Here is a 21,086-nt window from a genome sequence, read left to right on the forward strand (position 1 = left end):
TCCTGTTGAAGTAACCTTGGTACATAGCTGAGTGCGTCCCATTGGTTGAACATACAGAGTGCCAATGATCGACAAGGTGGATATTGAATCTAGTGGCAATAGCACCCATCATGCAAACTGCTTTGCCGAGTTGAGCTTAGAAACATAGAAACATAGAAAATAGGAGCAGGAGTAGGCCATTCGGCCCTTTGAGCCTGCTCCGCCATTCATTATGATCATGGCTGATCATCCAACTCAGTAACCTGTTCCTGCTTTCGCCCCATATCCTTTGATCCCTTTAGACCCAAGAGTTATATCTAACTCCTTCTTGAAAACATACAATGTTTTGGCCTCAACTGCTTTCTGTAGTAGTGAATTCCACAGGTTCACCACTCTCTGGGTGAAGAAATTTCTCCTCATCTCAGTCCTGAAAGGTTTACCCTGTATCCTTAGACTATGACCCCTGGTTCTAGACTCCCCCACCATCGGGAACATCCTTCCTGCATCTACCCTGTCAAGTCCTGTTAGAATTTTATAGGTTTCTATGAGATCCCTCCTCACTCTTCTGAACTCCAGCGAATATAATCCTAACCGACTCAATCTCTCCTCATACATCAGTCCCGCCATCCCAGGAATCAGTCTGGTAAACCTTCGCTGCATTCCCTCTATAGCAGGAACATCCTTCCTCAGATAAGGAGACCAAAACTGCACACAATATTCCAGGTGTGGCCTCACCAAGGCCCTGTATAATTGCAGCAAGACATCCCTGCTCCTGTACTCGAATCCTCTCGTTCTTAAGGCCAACATACCATTCGCCTTTTTTACCTCCTGTTGCACCTGTTTGCTTACCTTCAGCGACTGGTGTACAAGAACACCCAGGTCTTGTTGCATGTTCCCCTCTCTGTTTACAGCCGTTCAGATAATAATTTGCCTCCCTGTTTTTGCTACCAAAGTAGATAACCTCACCCTTATCCACATTATACAGCATCTGCCGTATAATTCTTGAGCTTTGTAGTAGCTACAACCATTCGGGTAAATGTCAAATGTTCCATCACACTCCTGATTTATAGCTGGCAGAGAGGCTGATGGGGAAAAATTGATAGAGACCAAGTCTAAATGTTGGGAGCAGTTCCGGCACTACTCTTGGAATTCCAACTGGAGATATAACACAGCCCGATGCCATTCTGCCCATCATTTCTATGCTGGCTGTTGGAGATCTTAGTTATACAATGAAATCGTAATCACACAATGGTACAGCATAGAAAGAGGCCATTCAGCTCATTGTGTCTGTGCTTGCTCTGTAATATCCAACTAATCCCATTCTCCTGCTTTGCCACCCAATAGTTTTCCCATTTAAATTTTGCCCTTCAAGTATTTATCCAATTGCCTTTTGAAAGTTACTATTGAATCTACTTCCACTGCCCTTTCAGGCAGCGCGTTCCAGATCACAACAACTCACTGTGTAAAATAATGTTTCCTTCTGTCACCTCTGGTTTTGCCAGTCTCCTTAACTCCATGTCCCTTTCTCTTTATTTACTCAATCAAAACCCTTCATGGTTTTGAACACCTCTATTAACTCCCCGCTTAATCTTCTTTGCTCAAAGGAGAATAATACCAGCCTCTCTATTCTTGTCACAGAACTAAGGTCCCTCATCCCTGGTTCCATTCTCGTAAATTTCTTCTTGCAGCCTCTCCAAAAACTTGATGTCCCAGAATTTTTTTTAATTCTTTCATGTATGTGTGCGTCGCTGGCACTGCCAGCATTTGTTGCCCATCACTAATTATCCTTGATAACTGAATGGCTTGCTAGGCCATTTCAAGGGCATGTAAGAGTCAACCACATTGCTGTGGATCTGGAGTCACATGTAGGCCAGACCTGGTAAGGACAGCAGATTTCCTTCCCTAAAGGACATTAATGAACCAGATGTGTTTTTATGACAATTGGTGATAGTTTCATGGCATCATTACTGAGACTAGCTTTTAATTCCAGATATTTATTAATTGAACTCATTAATTAATTGTATTTAAATTCCACCCACTGCAGTGATTTGAACCCATGGCCCCAGGGCATTGGCTTGGGTTTCTAGATTACTAGTTATCAAACCACTGACCACCTCTAGGCGCTTAACCATTGTCTCTCGAGAAAAGGAGGCCAAAGAAGAAGACGTTCAGTGATAGTATCACTACACCACTGTCTCTCCCTAGCTGGGGCCTAAACAGTGATTTATAAAGATTTAATGTAACTGATTTGCTTTTATACTCTATTTCTCTATTAATAAAACCTGGGCCATGTATGTCTTTTTAACAATCTTCTCAAATTGCCCTGCTAACTTCAAAGATTTGTGTACATACACTCCCAGGTGTCCCTGTTCCTGCACCTTTCAGATTGTACCATGTAGTTTATATTGCCTCTCCTTATTCTTCCTACCAAAATGCGTCACTGCACACTTCATCAGAGTATAAGCCTATATTTCATCTGATCTTAACTTAGCAACTACTTCTGCTCCAAAAGCATGTTGCTTCACCTCACAAAACTATGGTAGTCGGAATGCAATATGATTGGTTTTGTAACATGTCATTCACATATGCCTGTACCAAACATGAGGCTGATTCCATGATGAGGTTTGTTCTGCTCTTCTACACACACTGATGTTGTTATCAGAGTGCTACAGGCTCCCAGCTCCTTTGGGTGTCTCGAGGGGTCGGGGGGTGGGAGATTGTGGAGGGCAGCTGTGAAGGTGGGGGAAGGGAGCAAGTGGATTGGTAACCAGAGATCATACATTTATAATAATGGGGAAAGAACTAGAGGGGAAATGAGGAGAAATGTCTCCACACAGAGGGTTGTTGTGATCTGGAATGCACTGCCTGAAAGGCTGGTGGAATCAGATTCCAGAGAAACATTTAAAGGGCAATTGGGCACATTCTCGAAGAGGACTAATTTGCAGGGTTATGGGGAAAAAACTGAGGTGTGGGACTAAAATGTTTAGCTCTTTTAAAGAGCCTGAACAGGAATCACAGACCAAATGGTTCGATGATTCTATTAACAGATAAACTAGAGTTTCTTCTGTTCAAAATGTTACTGGCAGGACAAATAAGAGAAGCAAGGCTTATTTTATAGATATGAATTTTCAGAAAACTTTTAATAAGTTTCCACCTTCTGATAGATGGCTCAGACAAGAATTCAGGGCAGTGAGATTAAAGATTATGGCTGCCGATAGAAAATTGCATCAAAAAGAGGAATTGAGCATTATCATCAGTTGGTTCTTTTGAGGCTAGAAGCAGGTTTTGAATGGTTTATGTAAAGAATATTAATCAATTTTGAGACAGTTGCTATTTTTAATTATATATTTATAGAAAAAGAAATAAAGAACTTGCAGTTTCTATGGCAACCTTCGCAGCCTCAGGATGTCCCAAAACACTTCACAGCCAATCACGTGTAGTCACTGTTCATAAGTCATAAGAACTAGGAGCAGGAGGAGGCAATTCAGTCCCTCGAGCCTGCTCTGCCATTCAATACAATCATGGCTGATCTCATCTCGGCCTCAACTCCACTTTCCTGCCCGTTCTCCATAACCCTTCAACCCATTACTAATTAAAAATCTGTCTATCTCCTCCTTAAATTTACTCAATGTCCCGGCATCCACCGCACTCTGGGGTAGTGAATTCCACAGACTCACGACCCTTTGAAAGAAGTAATTTCTCCTCATCTCTGTTTTAAATCTGCTACCCTTTATCCTAAAACTATGACCTCTCGTTCTAGATTGCCCCACCAGAGGAAACATCCTCTTGACGTCTACTTTGTCAATCCCCTTAATCATCTTATATACCTCAATTAGATCTCCTCTCATTCCTCTAAACACCAGACAGTAAAAGCCTAAACTGCTCAATCTCTCTTCATAAGACAAACCCCCCATCTCTGGAATCAATCTAGTGAATCTCCTCTGAACTGCCTCCAATGCAACTACATCCCTCTTCAAGTAAGGGGACCAAAACTGTATGCAATACTCCAGGTGCGGTCTCACTAATTCCTTGCACAGTTGCAGCAACACTTCCCTACTTTGATATTTTATTCCTTCAGCAATAAATGCCAAAATTCCATTTGCCTTCCTTATCACCTGCTGAACCTGCAAACTAGTTTTCTGCGATTCATGCACGAGGACACCCAGATCCCTCTGCACCAAAGCACACTGAAGTTTCTCTCCATTTAGATAATAATTTGTCTTTCTATTCTTCTGACCTAAGTGGGTAACCTCACACTTATCCACGTTAAACTCCATATGCCAAATTTTGGCCCATTCACCTAACCTATTCATATCCATTTGTAAATTTCTTATTTCCTTATTACAACTTACTATCCCACATATTTTAGTTTCATCTGCAAATTTGGCTATAGTACCTTCTATCCCTGCATCCAAGTCATTAATATAGATTGTAAATAGTTGGGGCCTGAGGACCGAACCCTGTGGCACCCCACTAGTTACATCTTGCCAACCAGAAAAGGACCCATTTATCCTGACTCTCTGTTTTCTGTTGGTTAGCCAATCCTCTGTCCAAGCTAATAAATTGCCCCTAACCCCATGTGATCTTACCTTGTTTATTAACCTTCGGTGCGGCACCTTATCAAATGCCTTCTGGAAGTCCAGATATACTACATCTACAGGATCCCCATTATCCACTTTACTTGTTATATCTTCGAAGAACTCTAGCAAATTAGTGAAACACGATTTACCATTTATAAAACCATGCTGACTCTGATGGATTGCGTTTTGACTTTCTAAATGTCCTGTTATTCCTTAATAATGGATTCTAACAATTTCCCAATGACAGATGTTAAACTAACTGGTCTATAGTTTCCTACTTTCTGCCTCCCTCCCTTTTTGAATAAGAGCGTTATATTTGCTTTTTTCCAATCCACTGGAACCTTTCCCGCATCCAGGGAATTTTGGAATATTATAACCAATGGATCCACTATCTCTGCTGCCACTTCCTTTAAGACCCTAGGATGTAGGCCATCAGGCCCTGAGGACTTGTTTGCCTTCAATCCCAATAGTTTGCTCAGTACTTTTTCCCTAGTGATGATGATTGTTCTACATTCCTCCCTTTCTATAACCTCTGCATTACCTGTTACTATTGGGATGGTACTAGTGTCCTCCACCGTGAAAACTGAGGCAAAATACTGATTTAGTGTCTCCGCCATTTCTGTGTTCCCCTCTATTAACTCTCCAGTCTCATCTTCCAAGGAACCAACATTCACTTTAGCTACTCTCTTCCCTTTTATATACTTATAGAAGCTTTTGGGCTGGTTTTCTTTCATAATTTACCTTTGCTCTTTTTATTACTTTTTTAGTAACCCTTAGTTAATCTTTAAAAGTTTCCCAATCTTCCAGCCTGCCACTGGCCTTTGCAATATGGTATGCCTTAGTTTTTGTCTTTATGTTATCCTTAACTTCCTTGCTTAGCCATGGATGTTTTTCCCCCTCTTACAATCTTTCTTCCTCTCTGGAATATATTTTAGTTGGGAGGAATTGAATATCTCCTTAAACATCTGGCACTGCACATCAACTGTCCTACCTTTTAGTCTTCCTGCCCAGTCCACTAGGGCCAAATCCATCCTCATGCCTATGTAATTACCTTTGTTTAACTCCAGAACGCTAGTGTGGTACTCCAGATTCTCGCCCTCAAACTGAATTTGAAATGTTGTAATGTATGAAACAAAGCAGCTAACTTGCACACAGCAAGCAATCAAATTAATCACTAGATCAGCTGTTTTAAGTCTTGATTGAAAGATCAATATGGGCCAGAGCACTAGAAAAACTCTTCTTTGAAATAGTCCCACAGGACCTTTTACATCCAGCTGAGAGGCAGACGAGGCCTCAGTTTAACATCTCATCCAAAAGACAGCACCTCCAACAGTGCAGCACTGGGTATGTCAGCCTGGATTATACACTAAAGCCTCTGGATTGGGAGTTGAACCCATGACTTTCTAAGTCAGAGGTGAGAATGCTACTCACTGAGACAAGACTAATTTAGACTAGACAGGGTGAAAAAACTCAAAATTTGCTGGTCATACCAAAGCAGGACAATTAATAAGCAATAAAGCAATCAGATTCAGAAGGATTTAATGCTGATAAGTTTCAAACATAGGAGCAAGGAATAAAAAGTGCAATTTAGCATTAAATGGAGCAAAGGTACAGGGTATTGATCATGTGGGAAAGCTAAGATATATAATTGGTAAAGCTATGAAATCATAGTGTTCTGTGTTTAACTGCAGAAAAAGAGACAATCAGGGTCCAGCATAAAATTGCATAGAATTTCACGGCACAGAAATCATTCAGTCCAACTGCTCTGTGCCAGTGTTTATGCTCCACACGAGCCTCCTCCCACCCCTCTTCATCTAACCAAATTCACCAAAATTTCCTTCAATTCCTTTATCCCTCACATGTTTACGTAGCTTCCCTGAAAGTTCACCTGTTATTCACCTCAGCTAATCCATGCCATATGAAGTTCCACATTCTCACCAATCTTTGGGTAAAGAAGTTTCTCTTGAATTCCCTATTGGATTTATTAGTGACTATCGTATATTTATGACCCCTAGTTCTGTTCTCCACCACAAGTGGAAGGTTTTCTCTATGTCTACCCTATTGAACCCCTTCATAATTTGAAAGATCTCTATCAGTTCACCCCTCAGCCTTCTCTTTTCTAGAGTAAAGAACCACAGTCTTTTCAGTCAAAGAAGTTATGGAATAAATTACCAGGGAGTGTCCCTGAAGCAGGCAGTATAGATGAGTTCAAGGTTTGTTTCTGGAGTGACAAGAGACTGAGGAAATTGATGAGAAGAGCACCAGGGAGACGTTGATCAGTGAAGAAAAATGGACAGGTTTCTTTGGGCTGTCCTATCTTTTAGTGCTGTTGAAAAAGATTTTTTTTTTGGCTAATGGGCCAAAAATGAAGGATCTGGGAACGAGATGCATCTGGAAGCAAATCTGTGGGATAATAATCAGGATGAGATGTAATATATTGAAGCCAAGCCACAGACTTTAAGGTTGGGACAAGAAACCATTGAACTCTCCTCATGAATGGGGAATGGACATGTCAACATTAGTGTGACAGTGAACCGAGAAAACCTAGCAAAATTCTGGAAACGTTTATGGGTCCCTCTGTGGCCTCACCCCACCCTACCACTACAATCTACTCCAGCTCTACGAGTCAAAGACTGCCCTCATCTTTTCTGACCCTGGCCTTTTTTATACCTTCCCTTACGTCTGATCAACTAACTGGGCACTGAATTCGGGAATTGTCTTGTTACCCTTGCTTTTTCATAAGCCTCCAAAACGTCTACCTCTTCCACCGTGCCTTAAGTCACCTCCCTCGCCTCACCTATTGTTGTGTTTGCAAAGAACCTTGGAATGTTTATAAGCTTGTTGGCTCTTCAAACCGGTTAATTGAAAAAAGAGAAACCAAGGAATAATCATATCAATCTATGGAACGGCCCAGGTATCCTGAAGAAAGACTTGCCTTTATCCACCTCCTCCCATGACCTCTGGATTCCCCAAAGTATTTTATAGCCAGTGAAGAATTTTTGAAGTGTTGTAACTGTTGTAATTTAGGCAATGCAGCAGCCAATTTGCACACAGCAAGATCCCACAAACAACACTGTGATAATGACCATATAATCTGTTTTTTTAAAGGGAAATCATTGGTTGAAGGGTAGATATTGGTCAGGACACCAAGAAGAACACCTTACTGTTCCTTGAAATAGTTCTGTGGGGTCTTGTACATCCAATTGAGAGGGTAGATAGAGCCTCAATTTAATATCTTATCCAAAAGATAGCACCTCCAACAGTGCAGCATTCCCTCAGTGGGAGTGTCAACCTAGATTTTTGCGGGCTTTGAATCTACCACCATCTGCCTCAGAGGCAAGACGCTACCCACTGAGCCACTGCTGACATGAGTGGGACGGGGCGAGGGACAGGGTCTAATTAGATAACTCTTTCATAGACCTGGCACAGGCATGATGGACTGAAAGGCCTTTTTTCTGTACTCAATGATTCCATGAATAAGGAAATAGATTGCTTGACATTTTATTGGACAGCACACAAGAGCTGCGTTAAAACTGTTCTCTTTAATTAATCCTAAAGTCATGCCCTTGCAAATTACAGGGTATTATTTGTCACCCTATTCATTAAGCCAGCTGTGGTTTACTGTATTCTAGGAGCTGATCAATATTGTTCTATTTCAAAACATGCTTTCAATTTTAGTAAAACTAGTGGACCTCCCATGGCATTGCTCAAGGCTGCCATGTTTCCCATATTACAACAGTATGGAGGAGGAGGGGCTGTTCGAAAAGTGTGACGCATGAGGTGTGACAGGAAGTAAGTGTGACGCTGACAGTAAGTGCAAGCTTTATGCACTGCTTTTAATATAAAAAGCTAAGTGCGAAAGAACATTTCTTTTGTTCTTTAACCAGTCAACTGCAATCTGCAATTTCCAAATGATGGATGAAATGAAAGGAAATGTATGCCATAAATTTTATATGAGTAGATTGTCCAATTTAGTGTCTTATGTAAATATTTGATGTTCAAATAGTGCCAAAATGAACCATACAAGAAAAGCACTGACTAGAAACTTTATGGTGGTTTCTTTAATACCCATAAATAAGACAACCTAAAGAAAGAAATGATTTGCATTTCTACAGGGTCTTTTATAACCCCAGGATATTCCAAATGCTTTATAGCCAACGATATACTTCTGAAATGTGGTCACTGTTGCATTGTAAAGAACTAGCCAATCAGTGCAAAACAGTGTAGGGTTGCCGATCCTGTCATCTTCCTCTGGAGTCTCCAGGAATTAAAGATTAAACATCAGGACACTGCTTCAAGCAACATGCAAGAAAAATCTTATTGACTTCTTCAAATGAATACTGAATACTGAATGATGAATCAGATTTATCTCATATATTCCCAGAGACTCTGTAGTCCAGCTGATGTTTGAAATGTCAAAGCAATGTGTGTTTGCCCTCTCTCAGCCTTGTTATTGTTGTGCTTTAGCAAACCTGCTTAGCAATGTCAGCCTTGGCTCAATGAGGAGTGCACTTAATTCTCAGTTAGAAGGTTGTGGGTTCAACTTCCACTCCAGGTTACTGAGTGCATAAACCAGGCTGACATTTCTTCATAGCTTTAAGGGAGTGCTACACTTTTGGAGATGCTGTCGTTTGGATGCAATGCTCCAACTGAGGCCCTGTCTGCCTCTCAGGAGGATGTAGAAGATCCTATGACACTATTTGAAGAAGAGCAGGGGAATTACTGTGCCAATATACAAAAAAGTTTTGACTTTTTTTTTTGGTTTTTCAGTAGATTTGTTGGGAATTTGGAATAGTGGGAATGGAGGTTAAGGCAGTTGTATGTTCCTCCTGCAGAATGTGGGAGGTAAGGGTCGCCAAGAGTGTCCCTGCTGACTGCATCTGTGGGAAGTGCACCCAACTCCAGCTCCTCGAGAACCGCGTTCTGGAGCTGGATGAACTTCGGATCATTCGGGAGGCGGAGGAGGTTATTGAGAGGAGTTATGGGGAGGTAGTCACACCTCAGGTAAAAGAAGTAGGTAGATGGGTTACCGTCAGGGGAAGGAGAGGGAACCAGCAGGCAGTGCAGGGATCCCCTGTGGCCGTTTCCCTCAACAACAGGTATACCGTTTTGGATACTGTTGCGGGGGACGACTTACCAGGGGTAAGAAATGGGGTACAGATATCTGGCACAGAGTCTGTCCCTGTTGCTCAGAAGGGAAGGGGGAAGAGGAGCAGAACATTAGTCATTGGGGACTCCATAGTTAGGGGAACAGATAGGAGGTTCTGTGGGAACGAGAGAGACTCACGGTTGGTATGTTGCCTCCCAGGTGCCAGGGTTCGTGATGTCTCGGATCGTGTTTTTGGGATCCTTAATGAGGAGGGGGAGCAGCCCCAAGTCGTGGTCCACATAGGCACCAACGACATAGGTAGGAAGAGAGATGGGGATTTAAGACAGAAATTCAGGGAGCTAGGGTGGAAGCTTAGAGCGAGAACAAACAGAGTTGTTATCTCTGGGTTGTTGCCCGTGCCACGTGATAGCGAAGCGAGGAATAGGGAGAGAGAGGAGTTGAACACGTGGCTGCAGGGATGGTGCAGGAGGGAGGGTTTTGGTTTCCTGGATAATTGGGGCTCTTTCTGGGGTAGGTGGGACCTCGACAAACAGGATGGTCTTCACCTGAACCAGAGGGGTACCAATATCCTGGGGGGGAGGTTTGCTAGTGCTCTTCGGGGGGGTTTAAACTAATTCAGCAGGGGAATGGGAACCTAAATTGTAGTGCCAGTGTACAGGATGTTGAGAGCAGTGAGGTCAGGGATATGGTTACAAGGACGCAAGAGGGCACTGGCAAGCAAGAACCTGGTTTAAAGTGTGTCTATTTCAACGCCAGGAGCATCCGGAATAAGGTGGGTGAGCTTGCAGCATGGGTTGGTACCTGGGATCTCGATGTAGTGGCCATTTCGGAGACATGGGTAGAGCAGGGGCAGGAATGGATGTTGCAGATTCCGGGATTTAGATGTTTCAGTAAGAACAGAGAAGATGGTAAAAGAGGGGGGGGGTGTGGCATTGTTAATCAAGGAGAGTATTACAGCGACAGAAAGGACGTTTGAGGACTCGTCTACTGAGGTAGTATGGGCTGAGGTTAGAAACATGAGAGGTGAGGTTACCCTGTTGGGAGTCTTTTATAGACCTCCGAATAGTTCCAGAGATGTAGAGGAAAGGATAGCGAAGATGATTCTCGACAGGGGTGAGAGTAACAGGGTAGTTGTTATGGGGGACTTTAACTTTCCAAATATTGACTGGAAATACTATAGTTCGAGTACTTTAGATGGGTCAGTTTTTGTCCAGTGTGTGCAGGAGGGTTTTCTGACACAGTATGTGGACAGGCCAACCAGGGGCGATGCCACATTGGATTTGGTACTGGGAAATGAACCTGGCCAGGTGTTAGATTTAGATGTAGGTGAGCACTTTGGTGATAGTGATCACAATTCGGTTAGGTTTACCTTAGCGATGGGCAGGGACAGGTATATACCGCAGGGCAAGAATTATAACTGGGGGAAAGGAAATTATGATGCGATTAGGCAAGATTTAGGCTGCGTAGGGTGGGGAAGGAAACTGCAGGGGATGGGAACAATCGAAATGTGGAGCTTATTCAAAGAGCAGCTACTGCGTGTCCTTGATAAGTATGTACCTGTGAGGCAGGGAGGAAGTTGTCGTGCGAGGGAGCCGTGGTTTACTAAAGAAGTTGAAGCGCTTGTCAAGAGGAAGAAGAAGGCTTATGTTAGGATGAGACGTGAAGGCTCAGTTAGGGCGCTTGAGAGCTACAAGCTAGCCAGGAAGGATCTAAAGGGAGAGCTAAGAAGAGCAAGGAGAGGACACGAGAAGTCATTGGTGGATCGGATCAGGGAAAACCCTAAGGCTTTCTATAGGTATATCAGGAATAAAAGAATGACTAGAGTTAGATTAGGGCCAATCAAGGATAGTAGTGGGAAGTTGTGTGTGGAATCAGAGGAGATAGGGGAAGTGTTAAATGAATATTTTGCGTCAGTATTTACAGTAGAGAAAGAAAATGTTGTTGAGAATACTGAGATTCAGGCTACGAGGCTAGATGGGATTGAGGTTCACAAGGAGGAGGTGTTAGCAATTTTGGAAAGTGTGAAAATAGATAAGTCCCCTGGGCCAGATGGGATTTATCCTAGGATTCTCTGGGAAGCTAGGGAGGAGATTGCAGAGCCTTTGTCCTTGATCTTTATGTCGTCATTGTCGACAGGAATAGTGCCGGAAGACTGGAGGATAGCAAATGTTGTCCCCTTGTTCAAGAAGGGGAGTAGAGACAGCCCTGGTAATTATAGACCTGTGAGCCTTACTTCGGTTGTGGGTAAAATGTTGGAAAAGGTTATAAGAGACAGGATTTATAATCATCTTGAAAAGAATAAGTTCATTAGCGATAGTCAGCACGGTTTTGTGACGGGTAGGTCGTGCCTCACAAACCTTATTGAGTTTTTCGAGAAGGTGACCAAACAGGTGGATGAGGGTAAAGCAGTGGATGTGGTGTATATGGATTTCAGTAAGGCGTTTGATAAGGTTCCCCACGGTAGGCTATTGCAGAAAATACGGAAGTATGGGGTTGAAGGCGATTTAGAGCTTTGGATCAGAAATTGGCTAGCTGAAAGAAGACAGAGGGTGGTGGTTGATGGCAAATGTTCATCCTGGAGTTTAGTTACTAGTGGTGTACCGCAAGGATCTGTTTTGGGGCCACTGCTGTTTGTCATTTTTATAAATGACCTGGAAGAGGGTGTAGAAGGGTGGGTTAGTAAATTTGCAGATGACACTAAGGTCGGTGGAGTTGTGGATAGTGCCGAAGGATGTTGTAGGGTACAGAGAGACATAGATAGGCTGCAGAGCTGGGCTGAGAGATGGCAAATGGAGTTTAATGCGGAAAAGTGTGAGGTGATTCACTTTGGAAGGAGTAACAGGAATGCAGAGTACTGGGCTAATGGGAAGATTTTTGGTAGTGTAGATGAACAGAGAGATCTTGGTGTCCAGGTGCATAAATCCCTGAAGGTTGCTAACCAGGTTAATAGGGCTGTTAAGAAGGCATATGGTGTGTTAGCTTTTATTAGTAGGGGGATCGAGTTTCAGAGCCACGAGGTCATGCTGCAGCTGTACAAAACTGGTGAGACCGCACCTGGAGTATTGCGTGCAGTTCTGGTCACCGCATTATAGGAAGGATGTGGAAGCTATGGAAAGGGTGCAGAGGAGATTTACTAGGATGTTGCCTGGTATGGAGGGAAGGTCTTACGAGGAAAGGCTGAGGGACTTGAGGTTGTTTTCGTTGGAGAGAAGGAGGAGGAGAGGTGACTTAATAGAGACATATAAGATGATCAGAGGGTTAGATAGGGTGGATAGTGAGCGTCTTTTTCCTCGGATGGTGATGGCAAACACGAGGGGACATAGCTTCAAGTTGAGGGTGATAGATATAGGACAGATGTGAGAGGTAGTTTCTTTACTCAGAGAGTAGTATGGGCGTGGAACGCCCTGCCTGCAGCAGTAGTCGATTCGCCAATGTTAAGGGCATTTAAGTGGACATTGGATAGACACATGGATGAAAATGGAATAGTGTAGGTCAGATGGTTTCACAGGTCGGCGCAACATCGAGGGCCGAAGGGCCTGTACTGCGCTGTAATGTTCTAATTCTAAAAAATATATATTTATCCCTCAACCACCATCACAAAAACAGATTGTCTGATCATTATCGCATTGCTGTTTGCGGGATCTTGCTGTGCACAAATTGGCTGTCTTGTTTCCTATATTACCACAGTGACTACACTTCAGAAGTACTTCATTTGGGGTTTTGGATTATAAAAGGCGTGATATAAATACAAATCTTGTTCCCTTCTTAGTGCTATGACTTATGGGGGAGACAGTGGTGTAGTGGTAATGTCACTGAGCCAGTAATCCAGAGGCTCAGGCTAATGCTCCGGAGACACGGGTTCAAATCCCACCACAGCAGCTTGTGGAATTTAAATTCAATTAATTTATAAATTAAATTAATTAACAAAAATCTGAAATTGAAAGCTAGTCTCAGTAATGGTTCCATAAAAGTATCATCGATTGTCATAAAAATCCATCTGGTTCACTAATGTCCTTTAGGGAAGGAAATCTGCCGTCCTTACCTGGTCTGGCCAACATGTGACTCCAGGCCCACAGCAATGTGGTTGACTTTTAATTGCTCTCTGACATTGCCGAGCAAACCATTCAGTAGTCAAGGGTAATTAGGGATGGGCAACAAATACTGGCCTTGCCAGCGATGCCCATGTCCCATGAAAGAATAAAAAAAACTTACAACAGTTCTATAAATTCAATAACATAATATAGTGCTGAGAATGCGCAGTGAGTCTATTGACATCTGGAGAGAGAAAAGACAGGTCAACATTCCTCGGGTCAGGAGTTTGTCAGGGCTGGTTCGAGGCAGAGCTCATGAAGGCTCATAGACCAGAAACATTAAACGCTGCCCCCATTTTCTCTCTTTCGGTGCTCAGCAGTCTATGCCCTACTCTGCATTTCCAGACATTTTTGTTTTTTTATTTTTGAATTCCAGCATTGGCAGTTTCTTTATTTCTTATCTGTCTGTGTTGCTAAATCAATGATCTGCTGACACTATCCATCACACTGCATAGGGCAAATCACCATCACAACAGATGGCTTGTCCAACACTAAATTACTTTGGCACCATGGCGATGGATTTAATGCAGTGCATTGGCTGCTCCACACGAATAAACAGACTCGCCTGTGCTTATAAAATGAGGGTAGTCAAAAGTTGAAGCTAATTATAGAGATTTGTGTTAAAAAAGATAAGACCAGAGGGAAGGCGTTCTGGAGAGAGGCTCAAGTGAGGTTTCAGTTCCCAGTTCTATCAAGGCAGCTGCTCCTCACTCCTTTCCATTGCCAAATTCAGGCAAACTTCTGTCCACAGTTGGACAACCAAGATGGGATCCCATAAATAGATTACTAATTAGTACAGCAGGCCACAGTCCATACTGGAAGCAATTTTGACAATGCAATAATTAGACCTGTTTCAGCAGGCTGCACTTGACACACAAGTGAGCAGGGCGATTGAATCAAATCAGTGAAACCATTTCATGCACAGTAACGTCTGAAGTTGTCAGCACTAAATTTCATTTAACTTTCTTCCAATCCCTCCCTTTGTCCTTTTTTATGTTCATCTGAAATTTATTCCTGTTAGATACTGACTGTCCAATCAGTAGCAATATACATTCCACAATATCCATTGTGCCAGTGTTGCACCAGAAAATTGCTCCATTCCCCAGCACAGGGTGTTGCATGCAAGTTTCCTGGGTGAGTTAATATGCAGTGAAGTGGTGTAGATTCTGGGAAAATTATGCACTAAAGATACAGTAAGCAGCTTCAGCCCCAGGAAACTATAGTGCAGTAAAGACTGCAGACTTCATTAGAACACTCAGGACAGCAAAGGGAAAGTGCAAAGAAGCATCCCTTGACCATTTTGCATTTTATCTTCTTGGCATCGTCTGCCCTTATCTCAATTGCCCCTTGCCAGACCATAAGGTCACTTGTGCTCAGGAGAGCACCATGAACAGGGCATCTTGCCCAAAGGACTGTGAAATCTTGACTGGAAGACCCTACAAGCCCTCCTGCAAGAGGGGAGGAAGATGAGAGGGTCTGACCTCTGCTTGATGTTGCACTGAAACCCTGTCCTTAAAAGGGTCCGGTGCCAAAACAATTCAGGGCAGTGGTCATTTCCGTAGCAACACACAGAGGCATCCTGGCAGTGGAATGAGGCTGTGGAACATCTGAAGGCTGATGTGTACTGGCAGCTTTGGACAATCACAAGGCTTTGAACGCAAAGCTCATCTGAGAACTCCTTGAAGGATCTGTGCTCCCTGAGGACATGGTCTGCAACATTGTACATGGTGAACTCGTGCTTTCTGCCATTCTGCCTTATTCTCCACACCATCGTGTCTACTGCTCTTCTGTCTATTCCTCTTACTCCATGAGGATGGTATAAAGAAGTGTGCCCATGGGTAGATGCCATCCCTTCTCCAGAATCATCCATTGACAGCTGTGTCTTCAAGAGCCTGTGCCCTAAGCTCTGGAATTCCCTCCTGAACCTCTCCGCCTCTCGACCTCTTTTGCCTCCTTTAAGATGCTCCTTAAAACCTACCTCTTTGACCAAGATTTTGGTCATGTGTCCTAATACCTCCTTATGTGACTCATTGTCAAAGTTTGTTTGATAGCGTTCCTGTGAAGTACCTGAGTGTATTCTACTACATTCAAGGTGCTATATAAATGCAAGCTCCTGTTGTTATTGAGCTGTTTTGAGTTTGTGGGGGCTGCTGGGTGGGGTTGAAAATGTTGGGGTGCAGTGGGACTGTGGCATTGTGGGTGGGATTAAGTGCAAGTCTCAGAGAAAAAAACTGGAAAAAAACGAATTGGACAAATACCATGTGTGGAGACAGAAATCAGCAAACAAAGTTTGGGGATCTCTTCAAACCCCTCACACCCGATGACTGGGAAAAAGAGATGCCCCTCCTTCAAAATTTAAATCTTACTTTCCCTACTAAACTACCTGTGCCTTCTTCGAAGTCACTTCTCATCCTCAGTTAGCCAACATTCCCAGTTAATATTTCTGTAATCCTCACCTTGAACTGTTTTTCCTCTGAAGGAGGAGGTTATTCAGCTGCTTGGCCTCATCCATCATTTCAGTTCGATCCGGTCTGATCTGTACATTAACTCCATAGACCGCAACATTCACAGCCTCTTGGTGTTGGAGGGGAGGGGGCGGGGTGTTGGGGCAGGGAAGCAGGCAGGTTGTTGGAGGCGGGGGAGGAGGCGGCAGAATGGGGGCAGGGGAGGCGGGAGTGGGGATGGGGATGGGGCGGGGGGATGAGGGCGGAGGCGGGGGAGGGGCAGGGGACAGGAGGATGGGGGCAGGGGGATGAGGGTGGGGGAGGGGGGGCAGGGGGATGAGGGGAGGCGGAGGGGGAGGGAGGGGACAGGAGGATGGGGGCAGGGGGATGGGGGCAGAGGGAGGGGGAGGGGTGGGTGGATGGGGGCAGGGGGAGGGGATGAGGGGATGGGGGCAGGGGGATGAGGGGAGGGGATGAGAGGATGGGGGCGGGGGATGGGAGCAGGGGAGGAGGGTGGGGGGAGGGAGGATGGGGCGGGGGATGAGTGGAGGGGGAGGGGACAGGGGGATGAGGGGAGGGGAGGGGACAGGAGGATGGGGGCAGGGGGATGAGGGGATGGGGGAGGGGATGAGAGGATGGGGGCAGGGGAGGAGGGAGGATGGGGCAGGGGGATGAGGGCGGAGGCGGGGGAGGGGACAGGAGGATGGGGGCAGGGGGATGAGGGTGGAGGAGGGGAGGATGGGGGAGAGGGGAGGGAGGGCGAGGAGGGGAGGGGGAATGCGATGAGGGGAGGGGGGATGGGGGAGGGTGGATGGGGTGAAGAGAGGCGGATGGGGGTGAGGGGAGGCGGATGGGGGTGAGGGGAGGAGGATGGGGTTGAGGGGAGGAGGATGGGGTTGAGGGGAGGAGGATTGGGTTGAGGGGATGGGATGGGGGTGGGGGTGAGGGGTGGGGGAGGGGGATGGGGAGGGGAGGGGATGGGGGGTAGGGGGATGAGGGGGAGGGGGACGGGGATGGGGGAGAGGGATGGGGATGGGGTGAGGGGATGGGGGTGAGGGGATGGGGGTGAGGGGATGGGGATGAGGGGATGGGGGTGAGGGGATGGGGGTGGGGGAGGGGGGATGGGGGTGAGGGATGGGGGTGAGGGGAGGTGGGGAGGTGGGGAGGGGGATGGGCTGAGGGGCGAGGGGGATGGGGTGAGGGGAGCAGGGTGAGGGGAGGGGGATGGGGGTGAGGGGATGGGAGGAGGGGGTGAGGGGGATGGGGTGAGGGGGGTGGGGATGAGGGGATGGGGTGAGGGGGATGGGGTGAGGGGATGGGATGAGAAGATGGGGTGAGGGGATGGGAGGAGGGGGTGAGGGGGATGGGGGTGAGGGGGGTGAGGGGGAGGGGGGATGGGGTGAGGGGGAGGGGGGATGGGGGTGAGGTGAGGGTGGTAGCGGGGATGGGGGAGGTGAGGGGGGAGGTGAGGGGGGATGGGGGTGAGGTGAGTGGGGGAGGGGGGGGAGGTGATGGGGGAGGGGTGAGGGGGAATGGGGGTGAGGTGAGGGGAGGGGTGAGGTGAGAAGAGGGGTGAGGGGGAATGGGGAGGGGTGAGGGGAGGGGGGATAGGGAGGGGGGATTGGGGTGAGCGGAGGGAGGAGGGGTTATGGGGATGGGGGTGACGGGGAGGGGGGATGGGTGTGAGTGGAGGGAGGAGGGGGGATGAGGGGAGGGGGGATGGGGGGATGGGGATGGGGGGAGGGGGGATGGGGGTGCATGGTGTGATGGGGAGAAAGTGACAGATTTTCAGTTTTGATATTCAAGATGTTGAATCTGAAACACTGGCTGGCTCTTTCCCCTTTGCTCTTTCCCCTTTGCTCTTTCCCCTTTGCTCTGGATTTAACTCATTTCCCTTTCTTCTTTGTGTTTATTGGGCATTTCGCCACCTTATTGGCAAACTGATTGTTGCTGGTGGGTCCCTGCGCTCCCTGCCGTCTCTGGAGACCCATCTGCTCACTTTACACAGAGATTACTGCAAACACTTCAAAAATTATTTCAGAAAATAATGCACGATTCCGAGCAGCCTCAACCTCCTTCAGAAGCTACAATGACAAATCTTGTAAAGTTTCGCACCCCTCCAGTAAACATATGTTGAGGTTCCCAAGATACTTCCTCATCAGATAGAAGATCGTGTGATACATACCCTGTCTTCCTTCAGGGCAGTTCCCAACATGTTGACACGTAACTACTTTAACTACCTTAAAAAACTTCCAACCTTAAAATTCCTGTACGGTCTGACAGACATTCATACGGTTGAAGAGAATGATAGGGTCTGGTGGGCACAGCTCTCTTCTGTTCAGCATTTTGCATGACACCTGTGATATTTATAATCGAGTGGCTCCGAAGCTCTTTTTTGCCTTTTGTTTACACAGCCCTTTCAGGAGCTGCAGTCACTGCAGTGGAGAGAGAACAGGGATAGATTTGAGATGCAGGTTGAATACTAAAAGAGGTGTGCCTGGCATTGGGCTCGCAATTACTCCGTCGCTTTCATTGCTTCCTGAGCACTGAACTGGGTGCTCCAGTCAGAGCAGACCCACTGCAGCCTGCTCCAAGGGAGCGTCTCGCTCTCGCTCTCTCTTCACATTTTGGTCCAGGAGTGGCTGAGGGTTTCGCCTCAATGCTTCTTCTCGTGAGAGGAATATTCTCCTGCCCATTTTTTGATCTTGTAGTTATTCTCTCCTAACCTCATCGTATTGGAAGAGCTTTGTCAAAGATAGGAAGACCTACAGAGGTGGCAATCACTCAACCTGTCGTCTGAAGAAGCAGCTCATACAATTTGGCTTGTGGGGATTTCTCCACTACAGTGAAAGACTATTCAACATACTCTTTTTGCCTGAGCGCACATCATGTTATTTAAACATCACTGCAGTGTCAGTGATATAAGGGGGAGCTGCACTTGTGTCAAATTCTGCATTCCCCTAGAGAGATTGGAATCACTCCTTCAGCAGAGGATGTAACTGTGGCAGGGCTGGCTGTCACGACTCGATGGATAGCATGCCAGGGTCTCGCATCGCTTTCTGGGAGTGTCATGACGAAGGCTTTTGCGACCCTAGTGAGCTTGTTCTGTCTGCCAGTCGAGGTCTGAGCCTCCACCTACAGAAAGGCAACACCAAAGGAAAGAGAGAAGATGCAAGGGTCGTCAGATCTGTCAGCGTTTAAGAGCTGCAGTGCCACACATGCTACCTCCCTGCGCAGGCAGAAGTCCCTGACAAACTTGGCACTGCTGGGCGAGGCTGGGCGGAGGCTTTGCCTACTTAACAGCGGCTGGGCGGAGGATGGGGGTGAGCGGGGTGCCATCCCCTTCAGTGGAGGCTTCAGGCCAGGTGTTTACCCGCTATCCAGGTCCCTCTCTGTCTCCGAGCACTCGCTCCCTCAGGCTGGTACTAAAATGAAGGAAACACATGTGCCTGGGCAAACTGGAAGTGGTGAGATGGCAGGCACAGCCTTTAGATGCCAGCGGGCTGAAGTCAAACTCGCCAATAAACTTACTGAGTTCACTGTTGCCAATAGCAGTAAGTCAGACGATGAAATCATTGCTGGCAAATCTAAGGCTACGAAGAAGCAGAAAGTGCTAGTAGGAGAAGGCTGCCTTCGAGAGGGAGTTGCTCAGTTAGACACGGATATTATTCTAACCATGCTGGGAGACCTGGAACAAGTCCTTTATACAAATATACTTGGTGAGTGTATTTATTCTGTGGAGTACGTTTTTTTATATATTGCAGATATTAACTGAACACAGGCATTTAGATTAGGGGCTCTTTCCTCATTGTTAAACCCTTTCAGTGGTCTCTGACAGAACATCAGTTGTAATTTCTATTGCCTGTGACCCACAGAGAAAATCACAGTGCACCTTAATAAGAAGCATAATGAAGCTCAGTGCAGAACGGACATTTGAAAGCCACAAAAACTTATTGAAAAATAATAAAGCAGAGCCCAGAAAAAGACAAGGATTCTGTGAACTCTTCAGTAATTTCACAAAAATGTTGAAGTAGTGAGCTTGATCATCCACCTACTCTGACTTGCCATTGGACTTGTTGTATATTGAACAACATTCTCCCATTGCACATTAACCATTGCTAGCCTCCTTGAGTATTTGAACCAAAAGAATTGACTGTTAATTGGTCATAATAGCTACAATACAGAGGCCTAGAAATTCCTTGGCATTGTGCCCATTTTCAGGTGCAAAATGGGCACCAACACAATCAATATAGTGGGCAGTGGCGCACTCCTTCCACATCAGTAGTGCAACACCTCCTATATTGGGAAGACAGAAAAAGAGTCCTATTAGACACTTTATATATGCAAATAAAGGATGTAACATCTCTTTGAGGCCCCCTTTGCAAAAATTGGTCTATCCTGAAAGTGTGGTCAGTGTGCAGCCTCACGGCCATTCTTGAAGGGACCTCTGGAGGCTTCTACCAAAGCAATAAGATTGTTAAAAAGATTGCTCAGTTGAATGTGGAATGGTGATGAGCAGTGCTGAGAACCATTGAAAGCCCTTGGTTGGAACCCACCCCCTGCCGATTGCCCACCTCCCGATCATTTACCCCCTCCCAATCACATTGTCCCCTCTTCCAATCACAGCCAGTGACACAGTGGTCCGATTTCCAATGGCGATTCACCAGCGAGCAGCCCAGGGATGCTCAGCTTGTGTCAGCCACTCAGAGCTTTCATTTCAATGAGGCCCAATGTCAGGTGTACTCCAGGCCACCCTATTCCGAACCGTCAGTGCCATAGAATACTCTAGAAGCTAATTGCAGATTCTTTTCTTCTGGATGAAGTGATGGCAATGGCATTACATTCCTTATCTTTTTTGCGAAGGTCATGAGTTTTGGACATT

The 21,086-nt window shown here is 45.8% G+C and overlaps 1 protein-coding gene across 5 annotated transcripts in view; it reads left to right on the top strand.

Moving 5' to 3' along the window:
- Positions 1–21,086, top strand: part of nav3 (neuron navigator 3) — a 361,431-nt gene that overhangs the window by 68,017 nt on the left and 272,328 nt on the right. The window contains exon 1 of one of the 5 annotated variants that reach the window (XM_068050103.1): positions 19,859–19,923. The exons of the other annotated variants lie outside the window; for them this stretch is intronic. Within the exon in view, the coding sequence (XP_067906204.1) occupies positions 19,881–19,923 (43 nt within the window). The 5' untranslated portion in view covers positions 19,859–19,880. Of the gene's footprint in view, positions 1–19,858; positions 19,924–21,086 lie in introns of those variants that run through there. 5 annotated transcript variants of the gene reach the window in all.

Source organism: Heterodontus francisci, chromosome 18 (genome assembly GCF_036365525.1).
Source record: "Heterodontus francisci isolate sHetFra1 chromosome 18, sHetFra1.hap1, whole genome shotgun sequence".
Classification (NCBI taxonomy): Eukaryota; Metazoa; Chordata; class Chondrichthyes; order Heterodontiformes; family Heterodontidae; genus Heterodontus; species Heterodontus francisci.